Source organism: Colletotrichum fructicola (genome assembly GCF_000319635.2).
Source record: "Colletotrichum fructicola Nara gc5 chromosome Unknown KSG_Nara_v1_contig01, whole genome shotgun sequence".
Taxonomy (NCBI): Eukaryota; Fungi; Ascomycota; class Sordariomycetes; order Glomerellales; family Glomerellaceae; genus Colletotrichum; species Colletotrichum fructicola.
In genome coordinates, this window is record NW_027094051.1 from 9,017,107 (window position 1) to 9,038,080 (window position 20,974).

The 20,974-nt window shown below is 55.5% G+C and overlaps 4 protein-coding genes across 4 annotated transcripts; 1 reads left to right on the plus strand and 3 right to left on the minus strand.

The window, feature by feature from the left end:
- Positions 1-3,325: 3,325 nt before the first annotated feature.
- On the minus strand, positions 3,326-5,002 carry CGGC5_v002589 (uncharacterized protein; the record flags this gene model as incomplete). The annotated part of the gene is made up of 1 exon (XM_032025073.1): positions 3,326-5,002. One exon carries the CDS (start codon positions 5,000-5,002, stop codon positions 3,326-3,328), a length of 1,677 nt encoding a protein of 558 aa, XP_031878338.1.
- A 485-nt stretch (positions 5,003-5,487) lies between these two features.
- Positions 5,488-7,218, minus strand: CGGC5_v002590 (uncharacterized protein; the record flags this gene model as incomplete). The annotated part of the gene is made up of 4 exons (XM_066150993.1): positions 5,488-5,501; positions 5,724-5,881; positions 6,845-7,124; positions 7,197-7,218. 4 exons carry the CDS (start codon positions 7,216-7,218, stop codon positions 5,488-5,490), a joined length of 474 nt encoding a protein of 157 aa, XP_066009660.1.
- Positions 7,219-13,391: 6,173 nt separating this feature from the next.
- Positions 13,392-14,932, plus strand: GPI18 (GPI mannosyltransferase 2; the record flags this gene model as incomplete). The annotated part of the gene is made up of 2 exons (XM_032025072.1): positions 13,392-14,293; positions 14,464-14,932. The coding sequence occupies 2 exons, from the start codon at positions 13,392-13,394 to the stop codon at positions 14,930-14,932; spliced, it is 1,371 nt and encodes a 456-aa protein (XP_031878345.1).
- A 3,051-nt stretch (positions 14,933-17,983) lies between these two features.
- mae1-0 (Malic acid transport protein) lies at positions 17,984-19,406 on the minus strand (the record flags this gene model as incomplete). Its single annotated transcript, XM_032025071.1, has 3 exons — positions 17,984-19,073; positions 19,155-19,326; positions 19,382-19,406. 3 exons carry the CDS (start codon positions 19,404-19,406, stop codon positions 17,984-17,986), a joined length of 1,287 nt encoding a protein of 428 aa, XP_031878310.1.
- Between the last annotated feature and the right edge of the window lie 1,568 nt (positions 19,407-20,974).

Here is a 20,974-nt window from a genome sequence, read left to right on the forward strand (position 1 = left end):
TTTCATCAGTGCCTCGTGGGCGGACTACCCTTCGCATGGCATCGACTCCCCGGGCCGAGTCTAGTATCCGGAAGTGGATGTGAAACCTCTTAAGAGACCTATGTACTTTATGCTTCTAAGCAGACAGTGTAGGAATGTAGAAGCAGCGGGGCTAGAAGCCCGATGTCTCGGCCGCCAGGGAGAATCGGCAAGCAGACACTCGGGTTCCAAGACGGACGGCACACTTTACTCAGCATCTCTTTACAATCCGTCATTCTTCGCTTTCTAGTAAATTCAAGTTGTAGCACCAACTCTCCATTCTTTAGAAGCCAACGTATTTCTTAGATACTTTTCCAATCTTTAGACTCCACCATGCTTCCAGGGGTCCTGAGCATAGTACGGTAGGTACGACAACCTGATGGAGAGCGACGGTACCATCCATTTCGGACCTCGAGTTGCAGCGGCCGTAGACCCCGCTACTAACAGGCCGGGTACTTCTTAAGGCCCGCTAGTTGAGCGTTGCGATCGATCTTGGTCGATTAGAGATGACGAAGAGTGAGACACAATACTGAAGTTTTCCGTTTTCGGAACCGAATCACAGGGATCTGGTTTAGGGACAGATCCACCCCTTCTTTCCACTTCAAGCCTAGGATAGTATCTCGCAAGGATGTAGCATCAGCCGCACACAAGTGGAAGAAGACCTCCGAGTTGATCTTGCTGTAGCGCCCTCACCACCGTTGAGAGCTAATGTACCTATGCGCCGATGAATATGAATAGCTGTTGCCATTTGCACTAGGGAGGCCCAACTCCTACGTGGCTACCAATACCATCCTCAAATTCATCCTCGCGTTAGGCTTTTGAAGACAAAAAATGAATCACAAAGAGTAAGTGAATGGGGAAGCAAGCTTGGGATTTGTCGTTCTGAAAAGAAACGTTGCGATGTCTCTGCTACAAATATGATTGTGTCTCGAGGTGATATATGAGAATAAGCTGCTTGAATAGTGCACATATCCAAGAAGAGCCTTGTGTTGTTTTTCTTCATTCCGGCCGTGTCCCCTGAGCTTGCGTGAACGACCTCAGGTTCTTACATGAGCTTGGCTATCCTGGCGGGTATTTCTAGCTATCTGGGCGGACAGTGTACATTGACGATATCGGAAACGACGACAACGACGATAGAGACGAGAGAGGCAATAGAGATAATAGGGTTAGTAGGTGTCATGATAGTCATAGCAAATACAGCATAAGGTTCTGATCTTCTCGTTGCCAGTCGCCAGTAACCAATCGCCAGGGTACATCTGCGTAGCTGGCTGTATGCTAACGGCGCGCGCCTCTGGCTACTGCCATTGGCGGTAAAAGTGAACTATTTGTAATGCCAAGAAACCAGCAGAATTTGGTCCATATAGCCAGCACCATACGACATCCAGCCTGTCTTAGCCACAGGCGTGAAGGGGGATTTTGCACAACATCATGACTAGATAGCCCTTAATCTGAAGGGATAGAGTGCCCGTATATACGAACAATTGGGGTTATTATGCTGCTTCTAGCACTGGTTACTGATGACTCGCAACCAGAAGATCAGAGCCTAAACGAAATTGGAGATATCACGAAAGAAAACAAAAAGCTTTTAAAACAAGTGAATTGGAATTGAACCTGAAAATACCAGAGATCATTTATGTTCCAGAGCCTTTTTTGATTCTTAGTGAAGCAAATGAGCTCAAACATTGCCCCAAATGCCTCGCCCAAACTTCTCTCGCAGTCCGTCCTTCAAGCCGGCATGGTGAAATCACGAAGATTGCGAGGGAGTAAGCCTGAGAAGGATACCAATGAAAAGTACGGCAGCAGAAGTGAACAGAACAGATCGACGTGTTTCTCAGAGTATGTATCGGAGATGATGCTCCAGCCCCCTCATCATATTCTCATCCACCCATCATACCTATCCACAAACGCCTCATACCCGCCCTGCTGCCCTGCCATCCCGCGGCCTGCCTGCTCCATCTGTGACATGCCGCTCCCTGTCTCCCTCCCATACTCGCCATGTTCCCAATGCCCCGTGAGATAATACGGCTTCACCCTTGGAACTCCTCGGCGACGACTGGCCACCATCGAGGACCTCGTCGTCACAGCTGCCGGACGGGGTGGCCTGTAGTCGTCATCGTCAGCGTAGCTGTAGCTCCGCCGCGAGGGCAGAACAAGGCGGAAACATAGACAACTGCATTCCCCCATAGCTAGATTTCTCCGCGGCTTCTTGCAAAGTCTGGACGTAGGTAGGCGAATAGACCTGAGAATAAGTTATTCAAGAAATGTCTTCTTTCGACGGCCCATAAACCAAAAGAATGATCTAAATCACTGCCGTAAAAAGATATCAAGGTCTTCTCGCAAAATATAACATTAAATAACCCCTCAAGCAACATCTGCGGAACCCCCGCCCCTGATTCACGACGCTCTCCCCATAACCAGATACGCGAATCTGCACCTTTCTTATTCCAACCCAGCTACTTACTGTACATGCAACCCAGTTGCATCGAATCACTGAATCTTACTCACGTAAAAGTTAACCGCCAAAAAGAAACAACCCGTTTCAGCCCTCAGCCTCGTCACTGGGCAACTTCAATCCCTTGCAGTCACAACAGCCTCAGCAGCAGCCCGGAAAGACTCACTGAAAGCATCGATAGTGCCGTGACGTGCCTACAGACCATCTCGAGAGAAGCTCAATTCATACTTACAACCGACTTCAACGGGCTTCAACGAAAACCACAAAAACCTTAATGAAAAAATACTAACCCCTGTTCAGCAACACATCGAAGAGCTCAGCCTCGAAAAGTCGTCGCACTCGCACATCGCACTCGCTGCGACGACCCCCGGCGCAGATCCCGCGCCCGAAAGCGGGGGGATCGCCAGCCAGGGTTGACAGGCACAGGTGGAGGCTTCGCACCCGGGGGCACCCCGCTTTTGGCGTTGGTCGGTTGTCTGCATCCGGGCCGTCGAAATGCGGCAGAGGCCCCACCAAGCCCTGCTGCGCGAGCCCGACGGATTCGCCGATCGCCTACTTCAGGCTTAGGGGAATCGGTGAAGTTGGTTGGCGTAATCCATCGGTCATTTCGATCAGTCAAGGCGCAAGCAAGCGTGCACAGCATGTCAATGGAGAAGACCAGGATTGTGGTTGTGCCAAAGCACGTGGTATCAAATTTTAACTGGGTATGCCTATGCTGGTGTTGATAATAATACAGATACAAAATGGTACGCTGGATATTTTGCCCAGCTCTGGTTGCTGTGTGATGCGTCTGAACGCCTGTTCCTGGTCCTGATTCCCATGTCCGTCCTGTTCCTTTTCCGTAATGCCCGTAATTTATGCTGCAATCGCCCTGCGTTGAGAGATACGATGTCCCCAATCGCGAATCTTCCTAACAAAACTCCTCTTCAAAACAATAGGTTCGGGTGCTTTCTTGAGACCGTCCAGGTCGTCCGCCTCCATGGCGTTGCCGGCTGTGACTGATTCGCCGCCAATCTTCGTTTGCCGCCTATGCATAAACGCAGCGCCGGATGAGAACGTCCTCTTAGGCATGACAGGCGCCAGCTGGGCCATAACCTGCTGCTGCGCCAGAGGCGGCGAGCTGGGTCGGCAGAGTTCCGAAGACATGACGGGGAAGGTTGAAGCTCGCGCTCGCTCGGTGACATTGCTCATGGTACGGGAGTGGGCAGGACGAGTATTTGTCGCGTTGGTACCCGACGCTGCCGCCCAGCCTTGGCCGTGACGCAACGATACCCACACAGAGGTGATGGTGATGAGCAATCTGGTGGCTTCATCGACAGGATGCGTCTCCCGTTCGGTGCTCGACAGCGCCGACTGGGGTGATTGTGATGGCTCGTTGTCGCCACTCATGTCCAAGCTGAACGGACGAGTAGGGGGGTATCGACCAGCAGACTGCGTGACGGTCGTGTAACTGTCGAGGATTTCGAGGTTGGCAGGAGTCAAAGTCGCCATCACCGGGTGCCTTCGCAGTTGGGGGTCGAGAATGCTGAAGGTGAACTTGTAGTCGGCCGACGCCGCGGTTGCCGTTGTCGCGGCGGCACATGTCGCGGTCGAAAGCGGCCTCGCCGACCTCTTTGCCCATCGGGCCGTGGTTGTTTGGCCAGTCTCATCGACGTGAACAAAGTCGTAGGAACCGTTACTGGTGGGAATAGCCGTCCATACCGCGCCGTCGCTCAAGACAATCTCGGCCTGATCGGCGGATTCCCTCCGCTCGCCTTCCCTGCGGTCGCTCAGCGGAGTGATGACGGCAACCAAGTCACGCTTGTCCAGATCCTTCTCATCTCCGTCCGAATCGTCGCCCGGAGTGTCGTAATCCTCACTCTTCGCCAGAATGAGACCGTTCATGCCCAGCTGGCCCTTTACTCTAAACATCTTGGGAAATTGCCGAGCGAGACGAGGGACCATAAAGGTTCCGGCAATCGTGCTTGAAGGAAGAACGTCGATAGCAGGCATTGGCCGTCTGTCGCTCGAAAGCTGCTGGAGCTGGAGCAGGAGTCGAGGTCGTAGGTGCACGAAGCGACGCTGTTTTGTGCGAAGCTTCGGCGGAGGGTATGCCAGGAGGTAGTTGGTGCCTTGTCTCGCAGCGCGACGCGACCTCTTCGACCGCTTGACGGTGCTGCTGTCGCTGACCTCTGATACCAAGCTGCCCTCATCCTCGCTGACGCCGTCCAGGCCGACCTGTGATTCCTCGCCTACAACCGTAGGCTGCTCTTCAAAACGTACTGTCAGGTCCTTGCGCGGGAAATAATCCGAGACAGGGCGATTCCTGCGTACGCTTGGGCGAGGGGCTGGCACAGGGTTCTGGAGTGACAGGCGGCGGTTGGGTCGGGTTGTGCGGTTGTCGGTGTCGTCGTTGGAGATGGACGTACGCGGCAGAGGGGATGCGCCAAGCGACGAGCGCAGGAGGATTCGTCGTCGCGCAGGCTGAGGAGCATTTGTAGGTTTGTTAGAGTATTCGTGCCCATGCAGGCTAGCGCCCGAATGGAGGAACATGGTTATTGTTAACTCGAACTGGTTGTAATCGGTGTTGAACTCATGGACGCCGTCGTCGTAGACAAGCCGACTCGTAGAGCTGGAGAATACTGCAGCTTTAGTATGTTCCCCGCGTTTCCCCAGTCGAAATGCAGCGTCGCACCAACAGGGCAGTGCAGGCTGTTATCTTTTGAGGGTGTAGGGATGCTGGTTCGGAAGTTCGTATGAATCGGGCGAGCTCTCCACTTGCCAGGTGGTCAGGAGGGGTGATGCAGCTCGCTTCTGCTCAAGGGGCCGGGTTTGCGTCAAAGTGGTTTAATACCGCAGATGAGCACCTTTGATGAAGTGTGCCTGACGTCTGATCGATCGCTGGGATTCAAACAAATGGTCGACACGACGACAGAACGAACGGTTCCGGCAGAGGCGTTGCCAGAGAACAAAGGAAGATGATGAAAAGGGGGGTGAGACGGGATGTCTCTGGGTTTTAGCTGTAAATGAGCGTCGCCCTACAAGTAGTGGGCTAGTGGTCTAGTGGTCAGCCCAGAGAACCCTTCTTCGTTGCGGCTCAGCGAAGCTGTCCTTGAACGATATTAAGACGAGGGAGGAGTGGTGGGCTTTAATGGGCTTGACAGGCTTGACTCGTAAGCGGTCAGTGGCACCAGGACCCAGTATTTGGGCGTCCGAGGGCGCGGGGTGGGCTGAGCTGAGGTGATGAGGGTGGACAAAATAGAGAATGGCGTACCGGAATCCGAAGTATAGCGGACTGGGTCCAATGGGATGAGAGCCCGGTATGGCGGGTTCTCGAGGTGCCGGGAAGAAGAAGCGGTGTTGGATCCGTATGCAGCAGATGCGTGGCAGATGTAGATGCCTGGTTGAGCTGGATCGAGCAGGTCGGGGATTCTTCACCGCAACGAGTGTGACGATGTTCGCTGGCGCACCGGACGATATCGGCAGTAGACGTGTTGTTTCGAGGTGATATCGTCGTAATGAGGATGTAGGGCGCGGGCGAGTCTGGCCTGGGAGGGCTGGCAGGTAGTAGGGTTGGAGAGTTGGAACGGTGAAAGTGGGAGAAGGTGGTAAAAGAGAAGGCCGCCAGGGTCCAGATAGATGTAAGTAGTAGGTAGAGAAAGAATTGCAAATGCAAGGGTACCGGCAGGCCAGGCGAGGTGATGTAGGTAAGGTACGTCCGGTTGTGAGCAGCCGTCGGGGTCGAGGTCAGTGGGCTGTCAGATGTACGCGCCAGGAAGGTCTTGCAAGTGAAGTCACACACAGGGAAGCTTCAGTCGGTTGTTTGGTGTGGGTTGAGCTGATGGAGGGACGGAGCCGGAAGGGAAAGGAAATAAGGACGGTGGAGGGCCCCTCTTCTTTTTTTCCCTTCCTTCTTTTCTGCTGATGTGCTTTCTGCCAACTCCGGCAGCCGAACTGCAGACCCAGGTGCTGGAACAGTGGAAGAGAGTTTGTGTGCCGTCGGGGTGAGAGGGATTCCCTGTCCTTTTTTTGGGATCCAGAGAGCAGCAGACGGGAAGCAATGGTCGCCGTCCGGTACGTACTGCGTGTGCTGTGCTTGGCTGGTCCCAGTAGTGCTGGTACGCGTGGCGTCGTGGTGGTGTTGTACTTGTACTTGTTTCGTTTCTTTTGGTTTAAGAAGGTAAAGAAAGTGTGCTTGCCGCCTCTGGGGCAGAAACAGGGCGAACCAGTCTGCCAAAGAAGAGAGATGGATAGAGAGAGATGGAGAGAAAAGCGTTTGCGTGAGACGACGATGCGAGGGAGAAGAAGAGAAGGAGGAGGAGGAGGAAAAGAGAGAGAGGAATGCGGGAGAGGGGTACGTAATATTTGGTGTGCGATGGGTGACGAGCCAGGTACCTTGCCTTTTCGAGCAGGAGGACCACGACGACGAAGACGAAGACGACGACGACTGCTGCCAGCGGGGGAAGAAGGGAAGGGAGGGGGGAGATGGGGGGCCTGCTGAGGGGGCCAGTGGGCGGTGGGCACTGTGGGCACTGGGGGGAAAGGGCGGTGCGGTGCAGGCGGGAGGTGAGGCGCGCTTTTGGGGGCAAGACCCGGCCGACTGGGTGACTGGGCGTGCTGCTGTGATGCTGCTTATGCCGTGCTGTGCTGTGCTGTGCTGTTGTGTTGTGCTGTGCTTCGTGCCTGTCAGTACTAAAGCTGCGTCTGTCACCTGCGTCGCAGTGGGTTCAGCGAGGGAATTACCTACCCAAGTCCCAGATGAGGTACATACCTCCACCAACAAGTCCTCTCTCCCTCGCTCCGTGGACCGTCACAGGCTCTGCTCGGTGCAGGCGACAAGCCTTGCAGTAAGGGACACGTACTGGCACAAGGCGTGGTACGTACTCACCTCCTCGAAGCGGAAACCAAGGGGAAGGATTGTGGAAGCGCACGGGGCTGTGGATGCTTGAATGTAGGCTTATTGCAGGCTTGCCTTGCCGGCAGGGCAGAGAAGAATGCTCTTCATTTCTCCCACGCCAGACTCCAAGCCCGTTCCCAAAACTCAAGACGCCCGTTGTCTCCCACTGAGGTGGCACTCCTACTATGCAGTAGTTGTTTGGTGGCTTCTTCTCTACTCGACCTAGGTAGACATGGCCTAATCTGCAGCCGTGGTGCGAACCGCATAGCGCCCACCCAAGGCGCTCGTTCGTGCAGGCGCCAGTTCCAAGCCATGAATACGCTCAATCCCACTTGTAAGCCGCGAGGTGCACTGCACTAGAGCAGCTTGTTTAGCTGCCTCGTCTCGCTCGTCTCCGCCATCTAGCGCACATCGGTCGGATTTGAGACTGTCTTGCCGTCGTCTGGCCGTTTGACTCCTCGGCATCCGCGACTGCCATTGTGGTGCTCTGCACTCCTTGTCTGGTTTGCTGGTCTGGCCCTCTCTCGTGGAATGTGCTGCGTGTGGTATTGGTATTACTCAACTCTCACCTGTGCCGTCTGTTGTGTTGTGATTTGTGTACCTCATGCCGCGGCACTTCCTTTCCCACTGCTGACCACAGTCCACAACTCTCTTCGCAACTCAAAATCAGAAAAAATGTCATCGACCAGGCACCGCTGCTTGCCTCCACTTCGTCTCTGCGTCGGCTCCTCGGCGAACTGCGAGGCCCCAGATCAGACGGACGGGGGTCACAGGCCAGACTCCAGCGCCCCAGCCTCTTCTCCTCCTGGCTCATGTGGTCAACAGTTTCCGCTTCCACCTTTGCGAGAATTGTGCAGTCCTGTCCTGTTGTGCGAGGCGCCGGAAAAGTAAATGAACCGGCTGGTTTGGATGACAGTGTTTGGGGCGACGCGGATAGGACAGGCTGCTCGTCGCCGCTGGTGGTGTCTCCAAGTTTCTTCTGATCCCCGCGACCATTCTCAGTTCACTTCTGTTGCCCCAGTAAAACACGGCTGCCGAGAGGGAGGTGCCCGGCGAATCGAAGACGCCCTCTCAATCTTCAGATCGTCTTGTTTCTCAACTCGTCCACTGGGTGTGACCATGGAAGCTTGCTGCTAAATTGAGACCTTGGACTTGGGGCTGCGCGTCCCCTCTAGTTGTCGAGGCGGAAGGGATATCCCGAATGCAGCTACTGCGGAGCTGCGTGCTCGCAAACTCGCCAGCAGGGAATGGCCTTGAGCTGCACCCGCGCAATTCGTTGCAAAAACAACACGGCCATCATGGGCCGATTTGGTTCTCAAATCCGGACGTCCTGGTATCCGTCTTCTCATGTCAGTCGTCATCGGTACTCACCGTCGCCAATCCGGTAGACAGACCACTTTGACGACCCTGATATGCCAGACCACCCAGGTATCAAGGCAGCGGGTGTCAGTCAGATGCTCAGACCGTAAACCGGATCGCTGGAGCCCTTCACCACGGCCTGCCGTCTGCGAACAAGCAGCCAATGGCCGCTGGAGCCAGGTGTGCCACCCCGATCGGACACTACCTGCAAATACACACTCAGGCTGCAGCTCGCGTGGCCGCTGTGGTGTGGTGGGTTCGTACTCGGATTGGGCAGCGGGTAGCTCGGGGTCCCCTTGCAAACCTCGAGCTTGGTACCGCACAAGCCACCACCCGTCCAGTAGCGTACCAAAAATCCTTCTTGAACAGATGCCAGCCGCTGGGCATCCCAAGTCGGCAGTGTCAAAGTTGTGTAATAATACTGCTGGAACAGTACTAATCAGCCCAATGCTGCGTTGTACTGATGAAGATAATCTGCTGGCTGCTTGTCGTCGTGGCTGACGCTGACCTGGCGGCTTGTCTACCTTGGTTGACTTTGAGACTGGCAACAGGCCTGTGATGCACCGGCAACACCACTTCGTTTTTGATGGTGTTTAGCGACGTCTGCGTATGGTGACGAGCCCGATCGTGGACGGGCGGTTAGCCTTCCTGCCAGACTCGACGTGTGAGACGTCTCGAGCGGATAACCTCGTTAGATCAGACCGTCCACTGATAGGCGTCCGCACCTAATGCGGTTGGCAAAGCCAAAAGGAACCCGAGGATTTAGGGTGCTCTGCTAGGCGTGACACGTCGCTGGGCCCATGGTTGTTGGCAGCCAGAGCACAGAGTTCACTGACATGTGGAAGGCTATTGCTTCTCTGTATCAGGCGCTTGTTTCGACCTGCAGTTGACAATGGTAGTGCCAGGCGTGCCTGGCTGCTGATGTGGTCGCAGACGCGCAGTAGTCGCTCATAGTCTAAAACAGGATAACAGTTGCGATGCCCAATTGCAGACTCTGTTGCAGCAGCCCAACAAACCAGACGGTCTGGACTTGCGGTCTTGTGAAATCTCAGCCGTGATGTGCCCGTGCTGTTGTGGTGCGGTGGAGAGCGGGACGCGAGACTAGGGCCTGTCAACGGCGGAGACGGCAAGCTGACCTCTCGAACAAGACGAAAGCCCCAAAGCATGTGTACTGCGTAGAGGCAGCTAACATTGCACCATTAAGACCCCATTGGCCGAGAAATAACAGAAGAGGTGCGGCGAACGCGCGCAGACTCGGACTCGGCTTCCCGAGATTGGCGGGGTACTTTCAGTCGAGGGAGGACTTGTTGGTTAGAGCTGCGATGCGACCTCACCACCTGCGTCTCGAATCTCTCGATCGGCCACTAGGCGGGCGAGAAAGCAAGACAGGAGCTGATATGCAACGGCGGTGAGGTCAGGCCGGGTACGTATTGTCTCTCGTCTCTGCGGGTGTCTTGTCTAGACGGCTGTCAGTTGGCGATTGGCGACATGAAGGCCGAATCGGATAAGAAAGCCTCGTCAGCGCAGAGACAGGCTAAGGAGGAAAAGGTGGTGATGTTCATCGAAATCGCGATGGAGGGTGTTCAGCCCAACCCGGTGATTGAATGCCCGAATTCACAGTAGCTAGGATACGGAGGATTAGGAGACGGTACCGGTACGCTCGCGGCCGCCAATGCTCTTGGCTGCCGGTTCCCGCAGGCAGATCGGCTGTCAGCAAGAAGGACGGCGATTCTGCCCGATGCCGTTACTTGGGTCACTGGATCAGCGACCTTGGTAAAGAGAGACGGTGGCACAGGCTGATCTCCTCTCTTGGGTGGTAGCAGGGCAGGGCGGTAAGCTCGCAGCCGAATGCCTCCATTCGGGGACTTCAGGGTCAGGCACACAGCACCCACAGATGAGTGCTCGCCGAAAGCCAGTGCCTCGCAGCGAGGCGAGCAAAATAAGCTTGGGCGCGTCGGAAGGAGTCGAAGTCAAGACGGGCCAGCCAATGCGGTGCGTGTCTGGGGTGCCGAACAGACACATGGGCGAGGGGTCTCTGGTCGTCCGGTGACGCTTGTTGGCGGCGAGGGTCTCGTCGTTGTCTGCCCGGGGGCGAAGCTTAAACGGAGAGGAGACTTGACATGTCTCTTGCTCGTCTCAGAATGGTTTTTGTCGGTACCCAGGTGAGCGGGTGGACAATGAGATTGGGTTCCACGGTGCTTGGTGTGGCTCGTCGAGGGTATCGTGGGTAATCTGACTAGAGGTACCTTACCCCAAGTCTCGTCATAGGGCGACGGGCGAAAAAGGTCGGACGGTGCAGGCAAGTTTTGGATGGGAAGGGTTCGCTGGGCCGAGAGCAGCCGGGGAGCCATGTGAAACAGAAACAGAATGATTTGTTGCAGGCGAATGGAAGGTTTGTTTCCAGGTGGGAGCAGCTGGGATGGACGATGGTTTGCTTCACAGGTGTTGGTGAAGGCCTCGACGGGTGTTCATGTGGCCGTCGTATTTCGTACTTCCATTTGTGTTGTGTTCAGGTCGTACCTTGCCTTCGATTGGATGCACAATTCGGAAGGTGTCTTCCGATGACAGCCTGCGAACACCCGCCCAACCAAGTGCAAGTGCAAGTGCAAGAACGAAGTACCGCTGTGCCTGCAACGGAAGTGCAGGTGCAGATGCGGTCTCCACTTGGTGGGATAGGTGAGGTGAGCCAAGTCAAACAGGGAAGGCAGCAGCGGGGGCGGGGAGGAGCAAGTGCCTGTTCGGTGAACGCCGTAGCGGTCGGGGGAAGGAGCAGCATGTCGGCGTGCACCTGCTTTCCGCCCCGACGCCGCTGCTGGCAGGATCGGGGCCGACTTTCCTTCCTTGACGGAATTCACACTGCGTGTCTCCTGCCTCCCGACTCCCGAATGCACCTTCCTGTGCCTGATACCCGAGATAAGGCACCCGTCCTCACGTGATGAGACTAAATGGCACCACCATCAGGAAGGCACGAAGGTACGCAGCGTGGCAGCTAAGGCAGGCATGGTCACAGTCGCTCCTGTCTAATGCGCTTCTGATCACATCTCACTGTACCTACTGTCCATTCTTGCCAATCGTACCTGCACATGCTTCACCCTCCCGTCCATCATCTCAGCCATCTCATCCGTCCATCGGGCTCTCCTAAATGACAGGAGCGACATGGGAATCTGTCTGGGCCGCCCTCCAACTCTGAGTGAACCCACCACCAACCACTCCTCTCCACTTTGATCTGTCCATCCCGCCAACTGCAGCAGCACACGGCGGATCTCCCGGGAGTTGAGGTACTTTCCACAGCACGTGAGTACTCTGCCCGGATACATTGTGAGTGGCTTGCCGTTGGCTTGCCTGGAATTCTAAATTGGTGGCTCACCTGCATCCCTAGCAGCCTAACCTGTCCTTCTGTTGGGGGCTTCCCGGCATGTCATTTCCTCCTTGAGGCGCATCATGGGATGCCAACATTGCGGATCATGGTCAGCACAAAAGTTATTCATGTCTTCTGATGAAGTCCATTCAGCCTCACTGCCGATGCCCCATTTCCCCGACCCATGCCGCTGGATGCGGCTGTGCTCTTTTGCATCGACATCTCTAATCAAAGTCCCTATCTGTCGGCCTCCAATCAAGTCACTGGAATGACATGGACGACATGCTCATTTTCGACGCTCGCCGTTCAGGGGCGCGGGGCGGCAAATTCAGGGGAAAGACCTCCTGTAGCAGCCCCTCGATGTCCATGTCTTCCAAGTTCCACTCGCTCGCCAGCCCTCAAGATGACGGGAGCTGGCCCTAAACCGGCCATTGAGCCCTGCCAGTGGACCATGGGCCCCCTTTGAGCCTCTGCTCAGACTTCGCCACAGGGGAAACGGTCCCCATCGCGATCACTGTTGCGTGGGAGATGAGGAACGAGACGGGCCAGGAGGTTTGAGGAGGATCTGCTCAATGCTCGAGGCTGGAATTGAGGAGTCGCTAATTGCCATCCCAGTCACCCAGTCCAGACAGCGGCGAGGTGCCCCTGACATGCCCCCACCCGACGTTCGTGGAGCTCTTCACCGTCCCGTCTGGAATCCACAATCTGCGGCTCTCTGCACCAAAACGAACGCTTGGAACGCTTCCAGAAAAATCAGAGGGCTGAGGAAAAACAGCAAGAAAATATCTCAGCCCACAGTGACATCCGCAGTAACATCAGATCGACCCGCTCCTGGAATCCTGGATACCTAACTCTGTAGGGACACTGCCGACCCCGAAGTCCGGCGCAACAGCCCATCCATCCGACCCAGAAAATATTATGCAAGACAAAAAAGTGACAAAGGGACAAAATGGGTGGACAAAATGTCGGATCGGATTCTTGCATTGCCCCGTGCGCCACTTCCTCCAGTCATCCAATTGGCCAGGTGGCACCGCGTGTCCGGCACGGCGCGGCTCGCGACCGACTCGCGGACATGGAATTGAACCTCACACTACAGCTTAAGCTCGCAGCTCTGCTCTAAGCTCCTTGCAGTGACATCGAACCACGCGCGGGACTCGACCCAGCAATCAAACTTTGAGTCTTTTGTTGCCTGCCGCCGAACTCCCGTCTCCAGCGAGGGCTGCTCGGCCGGTGACATCTCTCTGCGATTTACCGAGCGCCCCGGCCTCCGTCTCGGCACACCCACCCATCGCTGCCATCACCACCACGGCCTCCGACGTCATTCAGTCATGTTCGCCCGACATGACTCCAACCCGCGCCAGACTCTGATCGCGGTGTACCTGGCCTGGAAGGGTCTGCTGCTGGCCATCGCCGCCGGCAGCGCTGTTGCCCCGTCATACGACACCTCCACGACCTTGATGCTCAACCGCAGCGAGTCCGGCTTGTCGCTCGTCACTCGCCTCACCCGCTGGGATGCCATCTACTTCACCCAATCCGCCAAGCGAGGCTACGTCTACGAGCAGGAATGGGCTTTCAACGCCGTCCTGCCCTACCTGGCGTCTACCCTCGCCGGTGCTGCCCGCCGCCTCGGTCTTGGCGATGATGGCAGCGGCTCCCTGGAAGCGGCCTTTGGCATCGTGACGTCCCACGTCACGCATCTCCTCGCCATCCTCACGCTGTACTCTCTGACCCTCCATCTGTTCAACCGCAAGCCTCTCGCCTTCCTCTCAGCCCTTCTCCACATCCTCTCGCCAGCAGGTCTCTTCCTCTCAGCGCCCTACGCCGAGGCCCCGTTCGCGTTCCTCACCTTCCTGGGCTACAACATCCTCGCCTCGGCCTCAGCGCAAAACCGCGGCTCTCTCCCCTGGTCTGCAGCGCAAATTTCCGCAGGCGCCGCCTTCGGCCTGGCCACGGCGTGCCGCTCCAACGGGCTCCTCAACGGCATCCCCTTCGCAGCCGAGTGCATCATCATCGTACATGGCCTGCTCGCCAGCCCTATCACACCCGCAAGCGTCACCGCCTCCCTCGCGGCTCTGTTGGCGCCTGGCGTCGGAGGCGTCCTCGTGGCCATGGGCTCCGTCGTCCCGCAGTACCTGGCCTGGGTAAGGTACTGTTCCGGCGCATCCGAGGCGCGCGCATGGTGCGGGCGGACCGTGCCCAGCATCTACTCCTTTGTACAGGAACACTACTGGTATGTATCCGCTCTCGTCGTTCCATCAGCCCTATCCGCGACCCTTGATTTCTCTTCCTGCCTGCAGTGGTTGAGGTACCCGTTCGGTACTTGCGGAGATTTACGGGTTGGGTCTTTGACATACTTAGAAATCGGTGGAAAACTTTTGCTAATCACCGACGCATCACTAGGGGCGTTGGGTTCCTCCGCTACTGGACCCCCGGCAACATTCCGCTGTTTGCCTTGGCCACGCCGGTGTTGGGTTTGCTGATCGTGTCGGGGTTGGATGTGCTCAAGAGGCCTTCGGGGTTGGGGCGGAGTCCGACGGCGGAGAAGGGCGGGACGACGGGCAAGCGTCAGAGTCAGAGTCAGAGTCAGGCTGCAGCGACTGGTGGCGCGATGACGGCGATGGGCACGAGGGAGATTGTGGTGCTCTCGCTGGCGGCGTCCCAGGTCCTGCTGGCCGTCTTGGCGATCACGACGTACCATGTCCAGATCATCACACGGATCGCGTCGGGATATGCCGTCTGGTACTGGTGGGTTGCGGACTGCCTGCTTGACCCCCAGAGAGCTGCCCTGGGACGCAAGGTTGTGACTTTCTTCGTCATGTATGGCGCCATACAAGGGGCCTTGTTTGCTTCGTTCTTGCCGCCTGCTTGAGGTAGATACCCCTGGTCGTCCAATAGAGTTTTGATAGTCTCATGATTTGATATCAGATGTCGTCCAGCGGGGATATGAGATGGCAAGTTTTCCTCGATGTAAAGTTTTTTGAGTGACAGCATTCTTCGGCAAGTCTGGAAAGATATCAAAAGGGTCCCGGCGGGCGGGATGTCCTTGGCCTTGCTTGGCATCGAAGGGTCGTGAGGACGGGATAAGGTTTTGTTGGGCATAAGTGTAGTCCAAGCCCTAGTAGGGGTCCCTCGAGGCATGATGTATGATGTCAACGCTTTGTGAGCGCGGGATTCTGAGCTGTCATGTTCATGCCAAGAAAGCATGCTTGGGATGTTGGATCGGGGTGACGGCATGGGTTCAATGTGATGGCGGTTGCTTATTCATCCCTCGAGGATGGCGAGGGTGCTGAGTGGGTGGATGTTTGGAGGTCATGGGATGGAGGATGAGTGTCTATCATGCAATGGTCAGCTCTAGAAAGTTTCTTGCTTGCTTCGTTGGCATGGATTTGTTCCAGAAGATCCTGTTTTGTGAGGTTTGTAGAATGCCGGTATGAGGCAGTGTGTTTTGTCGTTGCGTGCAAGCTGAGATTCACGACAGTAACATCAAGACTAAAAAGACCAGGCCAATTGAACCGGAGGTATCTGTAACGACTTGAATTCTTTTGTGTAATAATTATGCTGTGCCATAAGCTGTGGTGATTGCCCTGCGCTTTTCCAGAATTGTGAATATTTGCTTGTAACATGTGTTCGGACAAAGTATCAGCCAGACTTCTTTTATTTGCGAATACGTTGCAGTCGGTCAACCTCAGCCTCTTCCCGGTTCTGACCTAAAGTTTGTATGAAGATGACCTATTTGAAGGGGGAATGGACTCGCAACCATATCCCAGCTTCACCAGTCTCTTCGAAATCGTAATGACATCCATTTCCGATACACGTAGACGCGCGTATTCAACGGCCAGTCTCTCAGATCTCTGCATAACTGGATATCCTGGTTCCTCCAAGCCAGCGTTGTAGGCTCATATGCCGAAGAGATAATGCCACAAGCATGGGTCCAGACTCCAGCTACAAGGGGGTTGCTCCGAGTATGCAGCAAGCCAGTTGCGCGCGCAGGTTGACGCCCTGCGAGTGCTTCGCTCAAGAATCTCTACCATACCAATTTTCATTCAACCAAAACCAATCCAAACTACAAGGCTCTGATTCTTCCCAGTTAATAAATATCTTTCGGCGCTCGCGCTCACTGAAATGTGGACATTTAGGAGGACATTTAGAAGTATGTTGTCGGGTGTGTTGTTGTTTAGCGAGGTATGGCTGACTGATATCCCACCGTATCAACCGTGGAAAAAGCATGCATGCCCAATAGTCAGTTTGATCTTTCACAATGAGTCGGATTATTGCCCGTCGTTCGGGGTTCGAAAGCCACGGCAGTGTGCCTGTTGGGTGGAATGTGTGGAATGTGTACTTGCAAGCGAGAGCGAACACTATCCGTGACGACGTTGGCAGCTCCTTCCGGATGTGGTTCAAGATCTCCCACGGCATGTTGAGGAGAGTGGGTTTTTGAATAGAGTGCCTTGTCAGGTCTCCCTGCCGTACGACTGGTAATGACGTTTCCATTGTAGCAGCCACTGGGTATAGAAATACCAATCAGATAGACCGCGTGAAGGTGAATGGCTTAGGGATATGTCTAGGATGAAGAATTGAATGCGTTTCAGTATTGCTTATAATTTAAATCTGTTATATCGGAGATGACAGCGACCTATGTGAAAGACCTTGATAGGTCGAAACCATCAATTACAATAGGATTGATCATCGTTATGTACGAATGGACCTTGAAGGTCCAAGACTTAAGGTATAGGCAGCGATTTGGACCATCGAGCTCTCAGTGCCTTACCCTAACCGGCCAGACAGAGCATCCTTTGAGTCTCAACGGTGCCACATGCTTCGTCGACTTAGGTGTGAGTTGCAAGTCGCCTTCAGGTGGGAATCAGAGAAGTGCTACGAAATGGCGATGTACCTCTTGACTGAAACAAGCGACACCTTCACTCCAAACTTGATGGACGAAGTCAAGTATTTTATGTAGATGATTCGACGACGCGACGATCAGAGGAGTGTGATTTTGAGTTTCACAATAGAATTTACGACTCTTTCACATACCACATGGCCTAGGTCCACTACTCCAACATAGAGCAGACGCCTCCTTGTCTGGGCGGTCGCAAAGGAATGAGTCTGGAAATGCATGCTCAGTTGTAGTCGTTCATCATAAGAAACGATGTTTAAATGAACAATGTGATGTGAGAGTGCCTTGAGTGAAGGCTCAATGAACAGCGTTTAACCCACAGTGTGGACTTTGCCTTGCTCCAGCTTGCCAAACGAGACATTAACAGCGTTCAACTTCTAAGGTGTTCCATCAAGAGTCTGATCTTGATGAAAGTCTGAGTCTGTGGCACAGGAACCAGACAACGTTCTTCCTACACAAGAACCACGCTGTGCTGAGGTGCCCCAATCTTAGTCTGATCATCACATCGAAGACAGGTAGCTACGTGAGATCTTCCTCAACCCATCCACGAGCGAAACCCTTCAGCTGCTGCGCTCCTATGCTGGTGAATACAGGCGACGGTTAACGGTACGGCAGGGCGACTTCCAGGGTTAGCTGGATAGATCTAAAATATCGCGAAGACGATGAGCACGGCATCGAAGTACTTCGAGAGAGACAAGAAGTACTTAACAGCATACATGATTACCAGGTGGATCGTCTGCTCTCTATCGCCAGTGGCACAAGGACTCTCTGGCTGAATCGACAGACTTTTTGGACAGGAACTTCACGATAGAAAGATATCATTCAACAGCGTGATGATCTGCTACCCAGATGTTTCCCTAAAGAGATTACTTTTCGATTCTATCTATCAAACTATACAAATGCCTCTTTCAGGCGGGGTATCCGGTCTAAGTCTATATCATTACCAGGACGGCGGCTCTATCCTGTCCACCGTCCAAATTACCATTACGAGCTCCAAAAGAATCAAATGACGACGACACACGCATCTTAGTCGCTATCTTCGTCGCGACCGGGCCAGACAAGCTTCCTCCGCACCACCGCCCTGGCGCAGCAGAACCCAACAAACAGCCACACCGCCACCAACGAAATCGTAAACACCGTCGCCAACCACAGCAGTCCCTCGCTCCCGAACGCCTCGCCGATGCGGATGGTGGCGACCGTAAACCCCACATTGGGAAAGACGAAACTCCACCAACTCAGATGGAACGAGTGGTCCGGCATGCCGAAGACAGTTGACAAACACGCGGACGAGAAGAACCAAAACGACAACCCCCAGAGAAAGACGGCGGTGAAGAGGGCGACGGCGCGGATGGCGAAGGCGACGGTGCCCGGGTTCTCCATCTCGGTGAGGTAGGCGGCGGAGCGCAGTGACGCCGGGACCAGCGAGCCCTCGGAGGCGATCAGGCGCGGGACGTCGGCGGCCATGGAGACCAGCGCGGCGGCGGTGAAGCTGGGCGGCCCGACGGCGATGAACATGCCCGGCCGCTGGACGGGGAGGCCGACGGTCATGAGGCGGGAGAGGTATGTGGCGTACATGAAGGCGGAGACGAGGAAGCCGAGGCCCTGGGCGGCGAGGCCGGCGCCGAGCATGGCGGCGGCGTGGGCCGGGGGCTGGGAGCGGCACATGAAGCCGGCGAGGGTGCCGGTGAGCATGACGGGGAAGATGGGCAGGATCCAGGCGGGGGTCATGCTGTCGAGGGAGAGGCGGCGGCGGCCGGTGAAGAGGAGGTGGTACATGCCGACGGAGGCGAAGAAGGTGACGACGAGGTAGAGCCAGAAGGCGACGCGGAGGGTGGTGAGCAGCCAGGGCCCGCATTTGGGGACGGCGTAGTGCTGGATGTTGGAGAGGGCGGCGGCGAGGGAGAGGAAGAAGGTGGGGATGAAGAGGGACTCTGAGGGGTGGGTGATTGCCTTTGCGGGGGCCTTGCGGAAGAAGGAGAAGCGGAGGCAGAGGACGAGGGTGATGAGGAAGATGAGGAGGATGTCGAGGAGGAAGACGACGAGGCCGATGGTGTCGAGGCCGGTGAAGCGGTGGGGCGTCTCGGCGAGGAGGAGGGCGATGCCGCCGGTTGACATGCTGCGAGTGGGGGGTTAGCTCGGGGTCGTCGGGGCCGATGCGGTCGGAGCCGGCGCCGGGGTGGGGGAGGGGAGGTCTCACGTTAGTGTGTACCATGCAAAGGTGAAGTGGTGGATGCGCTCGCGGAGTGAAACTTTCTCGAGGATGGTGTTTGTGCGGGAGCGGGTGCGCGAGATGGTCGCCATGAGGGCGTTTTGGGGCGGCGCATCCGAGTTGCCTTGGGCCACCGACCTGGTTGAGGTCTTGGACATGTCTGGGGGTTGTTAGTGAGGTTCGATTTGGGGATAGGGGAAATGATGGCGACTTACTTGCTTCTTCATCTACGACAGCCATGATGAAAGTTGGAACACATTGAGCGTGTGAATTTTGTGAAGTTGTAATGGATGCTGATGAAGCTGGAGTGGTGGTTTTGAGAAAAGTGGTGAGGTGAGGTTATCGACGTCACCGCGCTTGCACCAGTTTCGGGATGGGCCCTGTATTTGATGTGGGTTGGGACGGATGAGTCAGCTGTTGTGCTGTGGCGCCAAGGTGGGGGTCACGCCAGAGGGCAGGTAATGTTTGGGTGACGAGAAAGGGGGCTCGTATGATGCTGTGCTATTTATCGAGGATACGACGTGGTCTGGGCTGGGGCTGTGGACGAATATTTGTAGGTTGGGTTTTCTTTTGGGCTCCTCATGGTCCATGGAAATAGACGGGAATTTGGGCGAGAAAAAGTTAGATCGGCAGGCCATGGTTCGGTAGGCCCGATTGAACCCGGGCCGGAACGGTGTGGCGTCGGCCTCGGCGCCGAGTGGTCGGGCGGGATTTCGCTTTAGGTGATGGTTTGGATGGGAGACGAGAAATCTGACCAGGTGAGTTTCCAAGCAACAGAAAAATCATCCTCATGAATTATGATGATGGGTTGTGATGGTGATGGTTCTACACAATGGCAGTCAAAACATGACATTGCGTCATCCAAAGCTCTAATAGATGCGGTTTCCAATTGAGCGTGCGCCCACATGCGATTCCCATCACATGAATTGCGACAGTCTAAAAACAGCGCCGACGATGCGACAATGACTTGCTGCGACTACTGCTTAAAATTTGGGGACGACCCGGCACTTGTTCGCGCGATGCCCAAGGTACGATAAAGTACCGGGCGTGCAGGACCCCTTTTTTTCTGGACCCTAACTTTGTTCCATGGCGGCGACAGGATTTTTGACGGGAACGCAAGAATCCTTCCCGGGTGTCATGTGAGGTGTCTTTTGTTTCTTGGGATGGAACTTTCCAGGTGTCGGGTTACAGGCGCAGGCAGATCAGAGACAACGCGGCCTACCCTCCACCTCAGCACCTCACACCGATCGTGACACTGAAACACGGCTTGGCTTATGGTGGTTGAGGGAGGCAGCAGGCCTGGGTGCGAATTACTGCGTAGTGTCCGAGATGGTGGCTGCGGATGATTGCGTCCTCTGGTGTCCGCCTTCGGCGAGCGGATTGGCAATGGGAATTCGGAGCTGGGAACGGGGAAATCCTAGGGACTCAGGGAGTGACAAGATGCGAGGAGCATTGGCCACATTCAAGGTCCAGGTCCCAGGATCCATTGTCTTTCTGTCTGTCTGCCGGCAGTGTTCGGCCGGCTCCCCGCTCCGAGTCAGTGGGCAGAGGGTGGTCCGGTGAGGCCTGACTAATCAGTAGACACTGGCCAGAGGCTGATGGAGTGGTCGCAGATGCAGGTTTCAATGTTGATACAGAGTAAAGAGGAGGCGGACGATCCATCAAGAGGTGGCTGGAGATGCAGGTAGCCGTGGCGGCGGCAGGTCTGTTTTGTGCGGTGCGGAGTGAGGGTCGAGGGGCCGTTGTTGGTGGTGGCCATGATCGCGTGGGCTGCAAGGTGGTTGGCCCTGGTCGCAACGTGGTTGGAA